The sequence below is a fragment of the Lygodium microphyllum genome, chromosome 21, assembly GCF_053477565.2.
Source record: "Lygodium microphyllum isolate KBCC chromosome 21, Lygodium_microphyllum_v1.1.10, whole genome shotgun sequence".
In the NCBI taxonomy this organism is placed as follows: domain Eukaryota; kingdom Viridiplantae; phylum Streptophyta; class Polypodiopsida; order Schizaeales; family Lygodiaceae; genus Lygodium; species Lygodium microphyllum.
In genome coordinates, this window is record NC_141155.1 from 67,850,890 (window position 1) to 67,866,820 (window position 15,931).

Below are 15,931 nucleotides of genomic sequence, written 5' to 3' on the forward strand. Positions count from 1 at the left end.
TCTAACAAATTTTGATTTTGAGTGGAATTTGATATGCAATTATTGATGAAATAAAGTTTGTTATTTCTTGCTTCGATATCTGAGCCACCTACTTTATATATTGTGCGTGGGAATGCAAGAGATAATCTTTAGTGCCTTTGAATTATAGCCGTTTTCACTAGTGGAAGCGCATTCGAGTAAAGAAAAAACATGAGTGAAGTGTGCGAAAGAACATTTGGTGTTAGTTTTATTGATTCATAGAATTGTGGTTGAGGGACAAAGGGTGACAGCAACATTGTCAAAATGTGTGCACATTGCGTTTCGAAACACTCATTTGAAATTTCTCTATGGACCGAGCACCGCGGGTCATGGAACATTAGGATAATTAATGTATTAGAAAGATAGATGATGAACGATGAGAGGGAGGGAAGCTTTTAGTGTTTTGGTTTTTCAAAATGGTTTTTTGTGAATACACGATTTTTCCACATATTTAAAGAATTAAGCAACGGGTCCACGTAAGCACATTTGTCCCCTGCAATGATGATGGTGAGGAACTTATAAAGCACTGTTCTTGCATCTAACACACGCACACACACACATTCTATATATACAGAGAGAGAGATGCCAGCTGAGGATGAAGACTCAGCAGTCTGGGATGAAAGCAAATTATCCGATTCAGGTACCTCCATTACGAGCCATTCTTTCTTCTTCGATGCCGCTGGTTGACTTTTTACACGTTTGCTTTGATATCCATGTCTAGACCGGTAGCAATGTTAGACATGTACGAATGACGGGTTTCTGTAAGAAATGCAAGAACAATAATGGGGGAGTATTTCGATACTATCGGCGTGAGATCATGAAGAAGATACAATTCATGAAGACAGACTGGAAAAGATATCGAAAATGGACTTCTTGCATAGCTTGCGAGCTGGAGATGGCTTGCTTGGTCATTAACAATTGGCTGCTTGAGAGGAGTGCTCAACATAGAGATATCACGATTATGGATTGCATGATAACTCCAGCTTTTATAGCATTTATTCTTCAAACAAGTGGGCTGCAAATGATATAAGTGCAGGGATTTGGGAAGGTACTTGTCTTGGGTTGAGCATGCTATCACTAGTGATGGTTGAGTATGCTATGATCAATAAATGCAGTTTGCATACTATGCTAAAGTGCGGTCATTAGTAATAGGTGTTATGTACCCCATTTGATGTGGTATATGCTGTGTTTAATTCAGTTGATATATGAATAAATGTTTACTTTCTTTCACAAGTTTTAATTGTGTGTACTATATTATCATTGTGCTATATGTATTGATCCTTTTTCTTTCAAGAAAAGAAGATTCCAACAATAACACCTCGGAGAAAATCCCCTTGAGGTTAAATACAAAGTCCAGTGTACAATTGGAGCCAGCAACTATGCACCAATTTGACCTTGTTGTGTTGCCCTTGCACTTGACGTACAAGTGGCAACTCAAAGTATATTACATGAAAATGAAAGCTTTATAAAAATTAGAATAATTTTGTACTTGTGAAAGGCTCAATTAAACTCCCTGTGTTTATCCTTTTTGGTAAAGGTAAATTAATTTCTTTATTTATGCAGTGTCTATTTTGAAAGAAACATGGGCCCATGCCATGGACTTCTTATCAGCAGAGCGATGCTTTATCCATGTCCTTCCTGTGCATCCATCTCCTGGTTGTGAGCGTCAGCCCAGGTCAGGCAGGGATATTTAGAACTCTGATGCTCTCTGTTTTATTCTAGTCTGCCTATCTTATTATCAATCATCCTGGACATTACATTCTCAACATGTTGGAGGTGTTCAACTATTTTTCCTTGCTTCTTGTCAAGCAATCAGTCAGTTTTACTGGACTGCTCTGACCTGCATTTATGGTTGGTCTAGTTCAGAATTTCCCTCCTATTTATAGTTAGTGTTCTTAGGCACTTTCATGTCACTTCTGCCATTTTTCTCATCATTTTTCCTCTCCCTTCAGTCATCAGCATTGATCTTCACACGCACATTGGAGCATTAGGCACCAGCGAAACCCTAATTACAGCATGCAACCTGATTTGGAGCAGCAACAAGGGCTGGTGACTGATGTAGTAGGACTGATTGGGTTTGGGGACAGCATCAAATGCATCAATTTGAGCTAGCAATAAAATCTGGAGCATAATCTGGTGCATGTGACCTGTTTTTGGGCATTTTTCAGGGCTGAAAATCAGAGAATTCTCTATCCTACGATTTGTCTCCCCCCATACCCGATGCATGTGCAGTCACCAGCTGCTGCCAGGTGATGAAGAGGTCCAAACACAACAGCAGAATGTTGGCTGATGAGGGAGATGGGATGCCAGCTATCCCCTACACACTGGAGGTGCAAATGGAGGTGCAAATGGAGTAGAGGGAAGGTGTGGCAATAGATGCTGGGACTGGACAGCCACGTGTGTGGATTGATGGCTGAAATCTGTACTCAAGGGTGAGAAACCTGCCCAGAGGGGTTGAGGTTGAATGGGGGCAGCTTGTCTATTTATAGATGTTGAAGGGTGCCCCAAAGAATTAGGGTTTTTGGGGGACCACTCAAACTCTCTCGGACCACTCCCCTTTTTAGGGTTTTTCATTAATATAGTGTGTTTTGGGACTGTTTAACAATGTAATCAGCTGAAAAGTGTGTTTTAGCTCAACAAGTTGGTGCAAAGAAATGCTGGAGCACCATAGATGAACACAAGTGTATGACAAAACACAAAGTGATAACAGGAGAACATAGAGTTATAGAGTAACTTAGAGACAATGAAGACTAAAGTGTGAATAATGAATAATACGATGCTCAATGCAGTAAACACACTATGCAAGAGTGAATGCAAAACCTTGAGCTCATGTGTTCTCAGAACAGATTGAGGTAGAGATGAGTTTGAGAGTGTATCGTCTTCTAAATGGATTCCAAATCGCAGCTGGCAGCCTGCAAACGGTGACCAGTTGCTGTTAACAACAGCGCAGGCTGCATTGTCACAAAAACACAGGACTGAGACTGAAGGTGAATGATTTCATGAAGATGGAAGCACCTGGACAGTAGTTGTTAGCTCCTCCTGGAGATAGAGCATGAGCAGGGTGGCAGCTGCAACCAGCAAATGCAGGCTGGAAAACACATGGTGATAGTTGTTTGATGATGTCAGCAGCTGCATGGAGGCTTTGGACAGCAAAATGCAGTGTAGGCTGGTGTCTTTTGGCATAAAACTGGCTGGAGAGGGCTGGGCTGCAGGAAATGCAGCAGTAGAGGAGGCTGATGTAGGTGCCTGGGTGATGGACAGCACCATGATCTGAGGTATCCACTTGGAGAGGGGTGTAGACAAGATTGAATAGGGCATCAACAATCTGCAAGACAAGCAGAGAGGGGTGTAGACAACAGTGAATAGGGCATCAACAGTTTGCAAGACAAGGTGAAGACTAAGTGGTGGGCAGCCTTCTATTTATAAATGTGAATCCTGCCAAAATTAGGGTTTTGGCTTATGGGACATAGACACTTTGCTAATCTCTAGGAAAGTTTGGTAATTTTGTGTTTTGGGGCTGTTTTAAAGAGCTAATTAAGGTTTTAAGTTTGTAATGCAGTTTTTAAGCACATCACCCCCTCTCAAACCCAAAATTGGGACCTAGGAGGGTTTGCAAAGCATAGCTCAACCCATAATTCCCTGAGGTGTCCCACCTAGAAGCAACCAAGGCATTAGACAAGGGGTGCATGTTGGTTGCTTGCCTAGCGGTCTACCAAGATTATAGAGGCGATGGTTATTTTACCTTGGGAACCCAAAGGCTCACCCCTTAGAGGCCAAGGCATTGGACAAAGGGTGCTCGTCACCTGCCGCAATGGCATTCTAGGACTTGCAAAGGCGATGAAACCATTTTGAACTTTATAAAAAAATAGTGGTTGTGCCCATGGGAAAACAGTAAGAGATGGTTAGATCCAACATAACAAAACAAAATGCTATCCCAACCACTTGTGGTTGTTAGTGATGAGGATGAAGATAAGGAGGTATGTGCGGATGTTGGTACAGAGGTCCTATCATGGAGACTGCCATATGAGTTGTCACGAATATGGTGGATCTGAGTTAACTACCCTTTGATGAAGAAAAAGAGATAAATATGTACAAATACATGTTTATAAGAACACAATGCTAATTCATGCAGAAATGCAAAATGTCATACTCAAACACAATGCTATGCAATGTTGCCACTTGGATAGGGCCCTCATGGGGAATTGTTCGCTTGCATTAGAGCAAAGGTTTGTAGTTATCAGGTGTATGTTAGATTGAAGCAATGCAGAAGCGAATGACTGTGATAGAGTGAACGGAGAGAGAAGAGAGAGAGAGAGAAAGAGACAGTGAAATGCAGAAAATCTACAGTGAAGAATGTTATACAAGGATGTAGAATTATACACGGGTGTATAGAGAATATTTGCATATGTCTCCGTCTTGAGAACCTCGATCTCCATCAGCCCTGGGTGCTGTCTCTGTCACCAGCAAGCTGAAATGTATTAAAGAAAGTGTTGAAGTCTGCTAGAAACTCAGCCTTTAAAAGGTTGAAAAGAATGCCTTGAAAAATGCTCAAAATAGGCAGGTCGACTACATTTAATATTACTAGTCGGACAGCCCCCCGACTATTGCCATGTGGCACTGTTGACGTGACAAGAAGTTGACTCCTAACACCCCCTCTCAGATCCTAGACAAGGCAGTAGATGTAGGGATCTGGAATGCCAATGAAGTAAAGCTTGGGGAAGTGTCTTCGTAAACAAATCTGCAAGATTGTCTTCAGTCTTACAGTATTCCACATCAATGGTTGCATCTAGAAGCTTCTCCCCGATGAAGTGATACTGGATCTTTACGTGCTTCGTTTGGGCATGGAATACGGGATTCCATGCCAAGGCAATGCAACTCTCATTGTCGCACTGCAAGATAGTAGGACGAGTTTGGGGGCAGCCAAGCTCCTTCAACAACCGCCGAAGCTACACAGCCTCACATGTGGTAGAAGGCGCAGCCCAATACTCTGCCTTAGTCGAAGATAGGGCTATTGTGGGTTGTTTCTTGCTACTCCAAGGATAGCACCAGCCCCCAATGTAAAACAATAACCTGTAGTAGACCACTTATGATCCACATTGCCAGCCCAATCTAAATCACTCCAACTTGCAAGAACAAGGTCAGAAGCACCTGTACCTGCTGGATAATGAATCCCTAAGTCGGAGGTTCCCCTCAGATACGGTAGTATCCTTTGAGCAGCTTGCCAATGCACCTGCTGAGGTGTACTCATGATCCTAGCCAAGAGATATACAGCAAAACATAGATTAACCCGTGTGTTGAGGCCAAATCAATGAGCCAATTAGTTGACGATAGCGAGTAATATCCGCTGCCAAAGGATCCATAGAAGTAGAAATGGACCGATAATCCTCCATCTCAAAAATTACCAAGAGCTCCTGAACATATCTCTGCTAAGAGATGAAAATCCCCCTTTGAGACTGATAAATCTCATGGCCCAAAAAGAAATGGAGAAGTCCTAAATCCGTCATCTCGAACTTTTGATGTAGGGCTACCTTCCTCTCTTCAACCTTTTGGGTATAAGCACCTGCAATAATCAAGTCATCAACATACAAAACAAACAACACACGACCTCCCTCAGAAGTGTGCACATAAAGCTATGGATCGGCCCTAGAACACCTATATTCCAACTTGGCATGGAGAAATGAGTCAATTTTCTTGTTCCAAGCATGCGGAGCTTGCTTTAGGCCATACAAGGCCTTCTTTAACCTGTAAACTTGCCCATTTGAAGAACCAAATCCAAGAGGCTACTCTACATAGATCTTTTCCTTCAAATCACCATTCAAGAAGGCCGATTTCACACCCAACTAAAAAATAGGCCATCTTCTATGGCCAACCAAGGCAAGAACAACACGAATAGTCGCCATGCGAGTTGTAGGGGCAAAAGTATCATGGAAGTCAACACCTGGGCGCTGTGCAAAATCTTTATCAACAAGGTGAGCCTTGTGCTTGTCCAAAGAGTCATCACTATGGTACTTGGTCTTGAAGATCCATTTGACACCAATCACCTTCTTATGAGAGGGACGAGGCACAAGGAACCAAGTGCCATTCCGCTCAATAGCCTCCAACTCAGCTTCCATCGACTTCTGCCAATGATCAGACTATAAAGCCTTCTTCACTGATGTAGGCTCTCTATCTTGTATAACATGGGACATCAAACAGTAGTTAGAGCAAACAAGCTCCGTAGTATGTGCCTGGTGCTGCCGCGATCTCCGCGGTCCATCTTGCAGTTTCCACTCCTCAGGGCCTCCCTTGATCCTTGAATTTCAGAGGGTGTCACGGGCCCAACAAGGAAGAGGCCGGCACTCTCCATCTATTGAAGACTCGGGTACATCCACCGCGGGATCTTTACAAGGGTGGCCGGTGGAAGAGAGGACTCGGAATCTGAAGAAAAATCGCCATCAAGAGGCTCGGGCTCCAGAGGAACCGTCTTGGGAGCCCAACTCGCTTGTCGTCAGGAAGCCGCCTCAAACTTGTCACGTTGCTTCTTTGGGATGTACACATAGGTGTCACACCCACAGATCTTGAAATAAGAGACATCAGGCTTAGTCCCAAAGTAAGCCTCAAAAGTTGTCATCTTATCTTGTCAACGGCCGAAGTGGGAGATCGATTTAGGATTTGGACTGCCGTAGCCATTGCCTTGGTCCATAGAAACTGAGGTGTCTGTTGGTGCTCCATCATGATGCGTGCCATCTCGATCACACTTCGGTTCTTCCGCTCCAGAATGCCATTCTCTTGAGGAGTGGTGGTATTATCAAACTCTTGGTGAATGCCCCTATTTGCACAAAAACGAGCAAACTCATCAGAAACAAATTCACCACCCTTGTCTGATTGCAAGGTCTTCAATCTTCGGCCCGATCGGTTCTTCTCGAAGAGAAGCCAATCCTTGAAGTGGGAGAAAGCTTCCGACTTCAACGTCAAGAAGTAGGCCCATGTCATCTTGTTGTAGTCATCTACGATCAACATGAAGTACAAGCTCCCCTTTAGGGACTTGTTTCTCATCGGGCCACAAAGATCCGTAGATACAAGCTCCATAGGTAAAGTAGACTGCCTTGAAGATTTGTTGGGAATTGCATTCCTATGCTGCTTTCCATAAATGCAGGAGACACATGGCTGCTGGCTCACCACTGTGTTCGGCAAACCTCAAACACGCGATCCGCGCGACGCCTTCCGAAGGTACTCATAGTTCAGGTGGCCAAACTGAGCATGCCATAGCTCGGATTGTGTCTAAGAGGTAAGAAGAAGAGAGGTAAGAGCAGAAGAAGACTTATGCCATTCTCCTCATACCTTGAAGAGAGAACCTTTCTCACTGTCAAACTCCACCAAGAGACCAAGAGAACAAATCTTATGTATCGAAAGTAAATGATACCCTAAACTTGTCACCTGCAATGCCTGCACAAATGCAAAAGAAACCCCCTCTGATTGTGAAAACGTAGCCCGCTAGGGCGCTTGTCTCCGATCCCCGAACGTTCCGCCAAAGGCGATGAAAAGGTAAAATCTTCATGTGACGGCAAAAAACACAGCCTTTTTCCTTCTCTAACGGCACAAAAATAGCAGCAGTTTCAGCAAATCTTCTCTTTTCTCGCACGCCCAGGCTTGTGCCATGGCGCCCCATGGCCGACTTCCAGCGTCTGCTTCAACGCGAATGCCCGGTGTGGGTAGAGGTGGAAAATTGTCCGGCGGTCTATTGGCCCATGTTGAAGGATGCGATGGCAGTTGTGGGAACAGTGCTGGTTCCCCCAAGCCTCAGGGCGATGAACCGCAACCGTTTATGCATGCTATGGGACACGGCCAGGAAAAGGCCCGCATGGCTTCGCCTCAATTGTTCGGGCATGCATCCGTTGTATTTTCGCTTAAAATGGGGCAACTTTGCGGGCCACTGCTTTTCATGTGGTAAATTGGGGCATTTCATGGCCGAATGCCCTGAAAAGCAATCGTCTTCGGAGGATGCGCAGGTTGTGCTGCCCAAGGACGCCATGGTGCTTGATGCCACGCCCCAGGAAGCCCTTCAGTCTCCTCATGTCATGGATAAAGGCAAACAACAGGTCCTGAGTGTGGATTCCCGTCGCACTGATTGGATTGAGGCACGTCCCAAAAAAGGGAAAAAGCTGGATGCAGGCCTGGCGGATCCTGGGCCTACCGCGCCCCAGGATTCCGTGCGCACGTATACGCGCCGGAAAGAAATGGCCACTTCACAGCAGGCTGCGCGTCCTACGGCCCCGTCTGCCCCCCGTAATCAGTCTCCAAGGAGAGCCTATACCGATGGCCCCAAAGGCCCACTTGCCAAGCTGGCATTTGATGCCAAAGGAAATGTTATTACACCCTGGAATCGGCGTTATCCCCGCCCCTCTCCCAAGGCAGTGGATTTCCCTTCTACCTCCAAAGCAGGTCACCAGAATTCTTTTGCAGTATTGGCTGATTTTCTGGATGAGGGTGTCCTGGATGCTCTTGCGGAAAAGGTAAAATCGAGGCAGCAGGCGCCTCGTTCCTGACTTCCTTCTTTGAGGATACATGAAGATAGCCACGTGGAATGTGCGAGGCATTTGCTCTCGCCATAAGCAACATGCCATGTGGACCGTCTTGCATGAGAACCAGTGGGATGTACTGTGTGCAGTTGAGCACAAAAGTCACGGTGAAGCAGGAAAAGTGATGGATTGTCATGGATTCTGTCTGTTTTATGCAGGGACCCATGCTACGCACTATTCGGGCGTGCTGATGATTGTCCATGAGAAATATCAGCCTGTCCTTGTTAAAAATGATGTGCAGGGCCGCTTTCTGGTGATCGAAGTCTTATTTGAAGGAGAGATTTTATGGCTGTTGGGTCTCTATGCTCCGAATGATCCCGCATCCCGCCGGGATCTTTGGTCCACTTTGCAGGGCTCCATGTCACTCGGCCGAAGGGGGTTTTTGATGGGAGATTTCAATATGTGTGTTGACTCTTCTCAGTCCACTTCAGGGCATTCGGTAATGGATACGCCGGAAAGCCGGGTGTGGAGTTCCTTTGCTTTGCACGTACTCAAGCAAGATCTTTGGTCGTGGCTTCACCCTTCTTTTTCAGGATTTACTTTTCATTCCGCACAATATGCAACTACCTAGTCGCGACTGGACAGAATGTATATCATGCAGGGGGATGATTTTCTTCCCGAGATGCTGGAAATGAAGGTCTTGCGGCAATATGCGTTGTCGGACCATTTCCCCCTCCAGCTTGAGATGCGGGCACACTCTATTGCACCTTTTGTGCAATTCCTGGATAGGCTCCCTTTACGGTTCAACTCCTCTTATTTGAAGCATTCAATTTTCCAGGGCTATATGCAGCAGCTGATTGAGAGGTTCTTATTGGACTTCGCCTCTGAGGGCTTGCCTTCATTTGCACGGCTGCTCTCTAATGTGCAGCGGGTTGCTCGCCAGTATGGGATCCATCATGCCTCGCTTTGCCGCCGACGTCGACATGCAGCAGAAGACTTACTGGCTTTGGTCCGTTCTTTGCTCCTGGATTCCCCTGATGATGATTTTCTGCTGTCTCTGGAGAGGCGATTGGCCCATCTTATTCAAGTATTTCAGTTGAAATCTTATCAACAGGCCAAGCTGCACAACTTGACGGACACATTGCAAGATAGCGCCTGCCAGTCTCATAAGTTCTTTCGCGCCTTGCATGCGTCTCTGGCTCGCGAGAATATGACCAGACTCCAGGATTCGGAAGGTCGCATGGTCACGGATCCGCAGACCATTGTCACTATGTGCAGAAACTATTTTATGGATCTTCTTGGTTCCTCTTCCTCGCCTTCTAGCCAGGTTACGCATGCCCGCTCGGTCTTCTATCATCTGGTCCGCCAGCAGGTTCCAGTTGATATGCAAGCCGCTTTGGAGACGGATATTTGCGAGGAAGAGGTTATGGACGTTTTGTTGCATCTGCCGAATGATAAAAGTCCTGGCTGGGATGGTCTCACTAATGAATTCTTTCAGACCTCGGCCACACAGTTGGTGAAGCCATTGGTGGCCATGTTTCAGTAGGTGTGGGAAACGGGGGTCATGCCCTCCTCATGGAAAGAAGGCCTTATCAAACTAATTCCAAAGGTCCCTTCGCCGTCAAAGTTGCAACACTGGAGACCAATCTCTTTGATGGGCTCCATGTATAAAATCTACTCCAAAGTGCTGGCGAATCGGCTTCACAAGCACCTTCCAGCTATTGTGCATCCTCTCCAATATGGTTTCATTAAGGGCCGCAACATTCTGCATAATATCTTAAATGTGCAAATGGCTATTGACTATGCGCGGCACTCCGGTCAGGAAGTGCTCCAAAAGGCCCGTTGGCACCCAGTAGGGGACCGCTTGCAGAGTAACTCCTTTCAGCTGGAATTGTTGGCAGTATCCCGACTCCTTTCATGGGAAGATAAACATCAACTCAGACCAAGATTTAATCGCATGGCCCGTTTAGGTGTGACGTCGGTTGCGGATGCTACCCTTGCCACTCGCAATGTCCTCGTATCGTTTCGGACTGCTCGGCAACTCTTGAAGATCCCGCGTGGATACCTTGATTTATGGGAGCAGCTTTCGTCGGAGCTTCAGAGTCGGCAACCCTTTCTTGCCTTGACTGTGGATCGCCCTTGGCAGGACTGGGACCTTGCAGGCCGCCTGAGTCTGGAAAAGGCCTCTACTAATCAGGTGTATCATCTTCTTGTTCAAGATCACCAATGGCTGGGAGAGAAAGCTAATACTGTTTGGGGACTGCAGAAATCGCTGTCATGGTGGCAGAAAACGCTGATGGAGGGCTGGCTAAATAAGACACCTTTCAAATGCAAGGTTTTTCTTTGGCGGGTGATGATTGGTGGTCTTCCTCTGGCCTCGGCCCTTGCCAAGCGTCGCATCTTGAATGGCAATTGTTTCTTCTGTACCACACCGGCGGAATCGGCCCGACATCGTTTTCTCTCTTGCCCGCTCGCCAAGAATATCTGGTCACTCTTGTCGCACATTTGGCGCGCGGTGGTGGGGTCCTCGCTAACTCCTTTCGACTGGGTTTTTGTGCGCCCGAAGTATCCCGCACTGCCACAGTTGCATGAGAAGCTCTTATTTCACTTTTTCAGATATTGGGGATGCTGACACATTTGGACCACGCGCAATGCTTTTCTCTTTGACTCGGCCTCTAATGTACCCCGACATATTGCCAGGCTTAAAGGGCTCTTGCATTGGCAGCTAGATATCATCCGACACTCCGACTTGCTCCCTCGGGAGGATTTGCATCCGTGGCATATGGCAATTGCCTCTGGGTCGTTGCCATGATTGGTGTAACCTTTTCAGTGCATTACTACGGGGCTTCCCCACACGGCCCTCGTGTATCTTGTAATCAGAAAACAGACAGACAGAGAGAAAGAGAAAACCTCTTCACATGATGGCTTTGTCTCATCATGTATCTTGTAATCCAGTAATCTTGTATTTTTTTCGTAATTAATACAATTACCTTTTACGAAAAAAAAAAAAAAAAAGAGAATGAAAAAATCTGTAGTGAAGAATGCTGTATAAGGATGTAGAATTATACATGGGTGCAGAGAGAATATCTGCGTATGTTTGTGCCTTGAGGACCTCGATCTCCGTCAGCCCCGACCGCTGTCTTCATCACCAGCAAGCTGAAATCTGTCAAATACAAGTGTTGAATTCTGCTGGAAACTCAGCCTTTAAAAGGCTGAAAAGAATGCCTCGAAAAATGCCCAAAATAGGCAGGTCGGCTACATTTAATGCAGCCAACTGCAGTCGCGGACAGTCCGATTGCTGCCACATGGCAGGGAGCTGACTCCTAAGAGTGTATCATAGCAAAGGTTTGGAGCATTGCATGATGGTCAAGAGGGGGTAGGAGGGTAGCTTGTTTGGTCCCTTGTCATAGACACACACTAATGACATCTAGAAGTCACTTGCTGACATCTTAATCTTCTAGTTGAAGTTACTGGAGGTGGCGAATGAATCCATAAATGGAAAGTGTTAGAGTCATGTATATCTCATGAGCCGGAGATAAGGTAAATGAGATATTACAAGCCTGCATACTCTTCTTGGGCTGGAAAAGATAAGAAGTTATAACATAGAGTAGAAGTAGCATGCGACAAAGGAGTTTCAGCTTTTTCTTCCTTAATGGTCCACAACTATTTGCATATCTTCAGTTTGGTGCAGGTTCTGAAGAGCATTTGCAGCAGTGCTTTCTGGTTATATCAAGCTTAGCATACTTTCCTCTTTGAGCTGCATGTGATTAAGGTGAGGCTGTAACTCTCTGGTCAGGGCATGTTTCACCAAAAGTGTCTAGGCATGTGTTTTTCATTTAGTAATGCTCTAGTAGCCTCAGCAATACTTCTGTTTTTCCATTCTGCCACACCATTTTGTTGTGGTGTATAAGCACATCTAACCTATCTTTGTATGCTTTAAGAGTTTATGTGTAAACTCCTTGGATATGTATTCTCCCCCTCCATTGGAACGGATGGTAATAATATAATTATTCATCTTTTCTTTGGACATACTTGCACATAGCTTGAACATGCGACCAACCTTCTTGCCATGGGCAACCATACACATATTGTTCTTCATATCCAAGACTAGACATCCATGCTTGTCAAATCACACTTCTGTATCTCTTTGTCATTTGACTGATTGACACAATATCCTTTGTAGTACCCGATACATATATAACCTCACCAAGAGTTTGTTTTGCACCACTATCACTTTGAATAGGCAGGTTTCTAGTATGTGTAATTTCATACTTGGTGCCAGATGCTGTGTAAACATAAGACATGTGTGCTATTGGCTTCATAGTATCAAACCACGTCGTGTGGTTGGATGCACGAGAGTCCACATACCAATCCTCATCTACCTTATGCATAGCACCAAGAACATGCTACATCGCCAATAGATCACCACCATATGACTGATCTTTTGAATCATAATCACTTTGGGGAATCTTCCTTGAGTGTATATCAGCCTACTTCTTCCTACACTCATATGCATAGTGCCTTACAAAACCACAATAGTTACATTAGTGGCAGTGCTGAGTATGACAAGTCCTTTGTAGAAGAAGGTTGTAAGTTAGTGTAATAAATGCCAAAAGAGATTTAGTAAAGTGCGGAGAGGATGACTACAAGCTGTTTGTTGTGCTTAAAAAGAATTAGAGAAATGTAGGTTTACTACTATGAGATGCCCTAGCTTCTGATTTAGAGTTCCTAACCATTGCAGGATCATGTGCTTTGTCTTTTGCCTTGTAGCAATGTGTTAGTCATGCTAATGTTGATATGTTTGTACCCTATCACTACATTTGTTACTTGGGGCCTTGGACAATTGGATAGGTGTGTTGTATAACTAGGTCTTTTATGAAAACAAGATGTTCTCTGTGTATTAATGTGTGTGTTTTTATAGAAAGAAAAGCAAATTCTTGGTGTACACAAAATTGTTATTACAAAGAATGATTTCTTGTTGTTTCTTGAAGTAGGTCATATGGAGCAACATGGAAGACAAATGGAAGATGCTGGATGCGCCCTCGCTTTTTGCAATCAAATGTGCTTGTTAGAGTATTACGATCGTTTCATAATTGAGCCTTTGTTTGGGTTTTATCAACCTTTGCTATTGGATCGTAGTACGGGGGAGCTATGTGCACTTTGTAAGAAAAATACTTTTGCTAGAAAAGTTACAAATTGTTGGTTTCTCATCTTTCTTAGGAGTGTAGAGGAACCTTGGATTAATCTATTTCATTATGTTAACGTAGAATATTGTGACCAAATGGTAAAGGTGTTGATGGCAGTTGTTATGATGGTCCATGTGTATGGACCAAAGCCTTGAAGAGAGTACCTTGTGAGGTTCTAAACATATGCATTCTAAAATGCACCCTCCATTAGGTCTTTACTATATTATGCCAACATAAAACTTATACTAAACTTTAACTTTCTTTCTATTTTGCGTCTTTCTTTGTATAAGTAACGTGAGTATTTGGTATTGCAAATGTATCTTGATGTGTTAGAATCAATATAGGGGTGACAAGTAGGGAGTATGGAGGACAAATATAAGGAAGTACCAAGGGCTAAGGGGACTATGGATTTGGGCTAACACATAGGATAATTAGTTAAATGTAGAAGAAGGAGAGGGACGTCTAACTCGAGGCTGCTATACTCATGATAGATTGCAAGCATCTTTACCTTTATTGTGAAGAAGGTGACAATCGATGTAGCTTTAGGCACTAGCCTCTTCACTCAGTTGAGCTTCTTGATGTCCTCCACGAGCAAGTCAAGACAAGGGCTTGCACATGGAGTCCACATAATTGTGGGAGATTTGGCTTTAGGTAAGTGGCCCATGTGTTGACAATTGGATGCATGTCGGTAATGACTTGCACCAACTTGAGGGACCCACCTACATGCATAATACTTTCCACACACACACACACACACACACAGTCTGCTGAGGCCAAAATTGGCCTATGAGACAAAAACATGTACAATGCTGGTCGTCACTAGATATCAAGGTGTGACATGCGAAAAGATGGTTAGTGATATATTGTGGAAAGAAGCTAAGGTGATGCATACAACAAAAAAGTGCTGATATAGGGATACAATAGGAGGATGGCAGCTCTTGGTCTAGACTCCAAGGCTGATGAAGAGAGGAAATGATTCTATGCATGAAGATATGGTGCCCCCTCCCTAAACTAGTGTCTTCTAGGCCCCCATGAGTATGTTGATTATATCCCGTTTCCTTTGGTCACTCCATTCATTGGTGAGAATTGAAGAGCCATACTTCATCCATGCAGCTCAAATAGAGTTGAAGGTTCTATTGATCCTTTCCTTCTCTTTATCAATATTCGTCATCCACATGTCATTGTAGGTAACACTAGTTCACATCCTTTGCATGGACTTACATCGGCAATGGCTTTTACCATTTTCTTTCATTGCTTTTGCTCTCAATGCCTGCAAGTCATTGGCTTTCTCTAAGAAAGGCATTGACTATCGCACATTATCGGGGCCTTCGGTGCCTTGGGAGAGTGTGGATTGCCTCTCTGATGCCACATGAGCCTCTGTTCTTTGTCTTTTGCTGGACCCAAACATTGATGTCGAGTGGGCACCATCGATAGTGGATGCATCGGTTGAAGATAAGCTTATGTTTGAGGCTTCATCATGAGTGGGCATTGGTGTGAACATGCCACCTCCTCTAGTAGATCCCCCTCTCATCTTGGCGAGAATCTCATCCAAGGTGTTTTGGGGGATCTCCTTGTATGGAGTGACTTGTCCCTTTGTATTGGAAAGGTGTTGGAGAAGTTGAGTCATACCACTTGTATAGTACTTCTTGCAATACTTGTAAGTCCAATGGCGGGAGTTAGGATTCTTTGTGTCCTTCTCCACATGGATGACTTGCAAGTAATTCCACAACAAAATAAATATTCGGCCGAGAGCACTTTGGTTGTCCACACATAGCTTCGTAGGTTAAGGCTGAGGAAAACCAATCTCCACCAACATGTGGCGAAGCCAAACTACCTTCATAGTTGTAGAACATAAGGTATGATACTCTGCTTTAGTAGAAGAAAGGGCAATAATAGAGTGCTTCTCACTGGTCTACAAGATAACTCTCGAACCATGGGAGAATGCATAACTTGTACTTGACCGTTGCGAATCCACATCACTTGCTCAGTCAGAATCACCCCAATCAGAGAGAGTAACCCCCTCTCTATACATCGTGCAATAGGATCGAGTCCCCTGTAAATAACGAAGAACGTGCAAGGCCGCTCTTCAATGCTCTGAGTGGGAGTTTTTATGAAAGAAGACAATAATTGCACAACAAAATAAATATTCGGCTGAGTGTGAATAAGCTAGATGAGGGAGCCAACAAGGCACCTATAATGGGTGAGGTTGACAATTGGGCATATCAAACT

General features: G+C 44.6%; 1 protein-coding gene across 13 annotated transcripts in view; it reads left to right on the top strand.

Annotated features, from left to right (window-relative positions):
- Positions 1–489: 489 nt before the first annotated feature.
- Positions 490–15,931, top strand: part of LOC148018114 (phosphoinositide phosphatase SAC8-like) — a 175,929-nt gene continuing 160,487 nt past the window's right edge. For 3 of the 13 annotated variants that reach the window (XM_087661234.1, XM_087661233.1, XM_087661235.1), the window contains exons 1-3: positions 497–658; positions 1,582–1,698; positions 13,511–13,678. In XM_087661234.1, coding sequence (XP_087517360.1) covers positions 601–658; positions 1,582–1,698; positions 13,511–13,678 — 343 coding nt within the window. In that variant the 5' untranslated portion in view covers positions 497–600. Of the gene's footprint in view, positions 659–1,581; positions 1,699–13,510; positions 13,679–15,931 lie in introns of all 13 variants that reach the window. The other 10 variants (XM_087661227.1, XM_087661226.1, XM_087661228.1 and 7 more) reach the window with 8 other exon arrangements.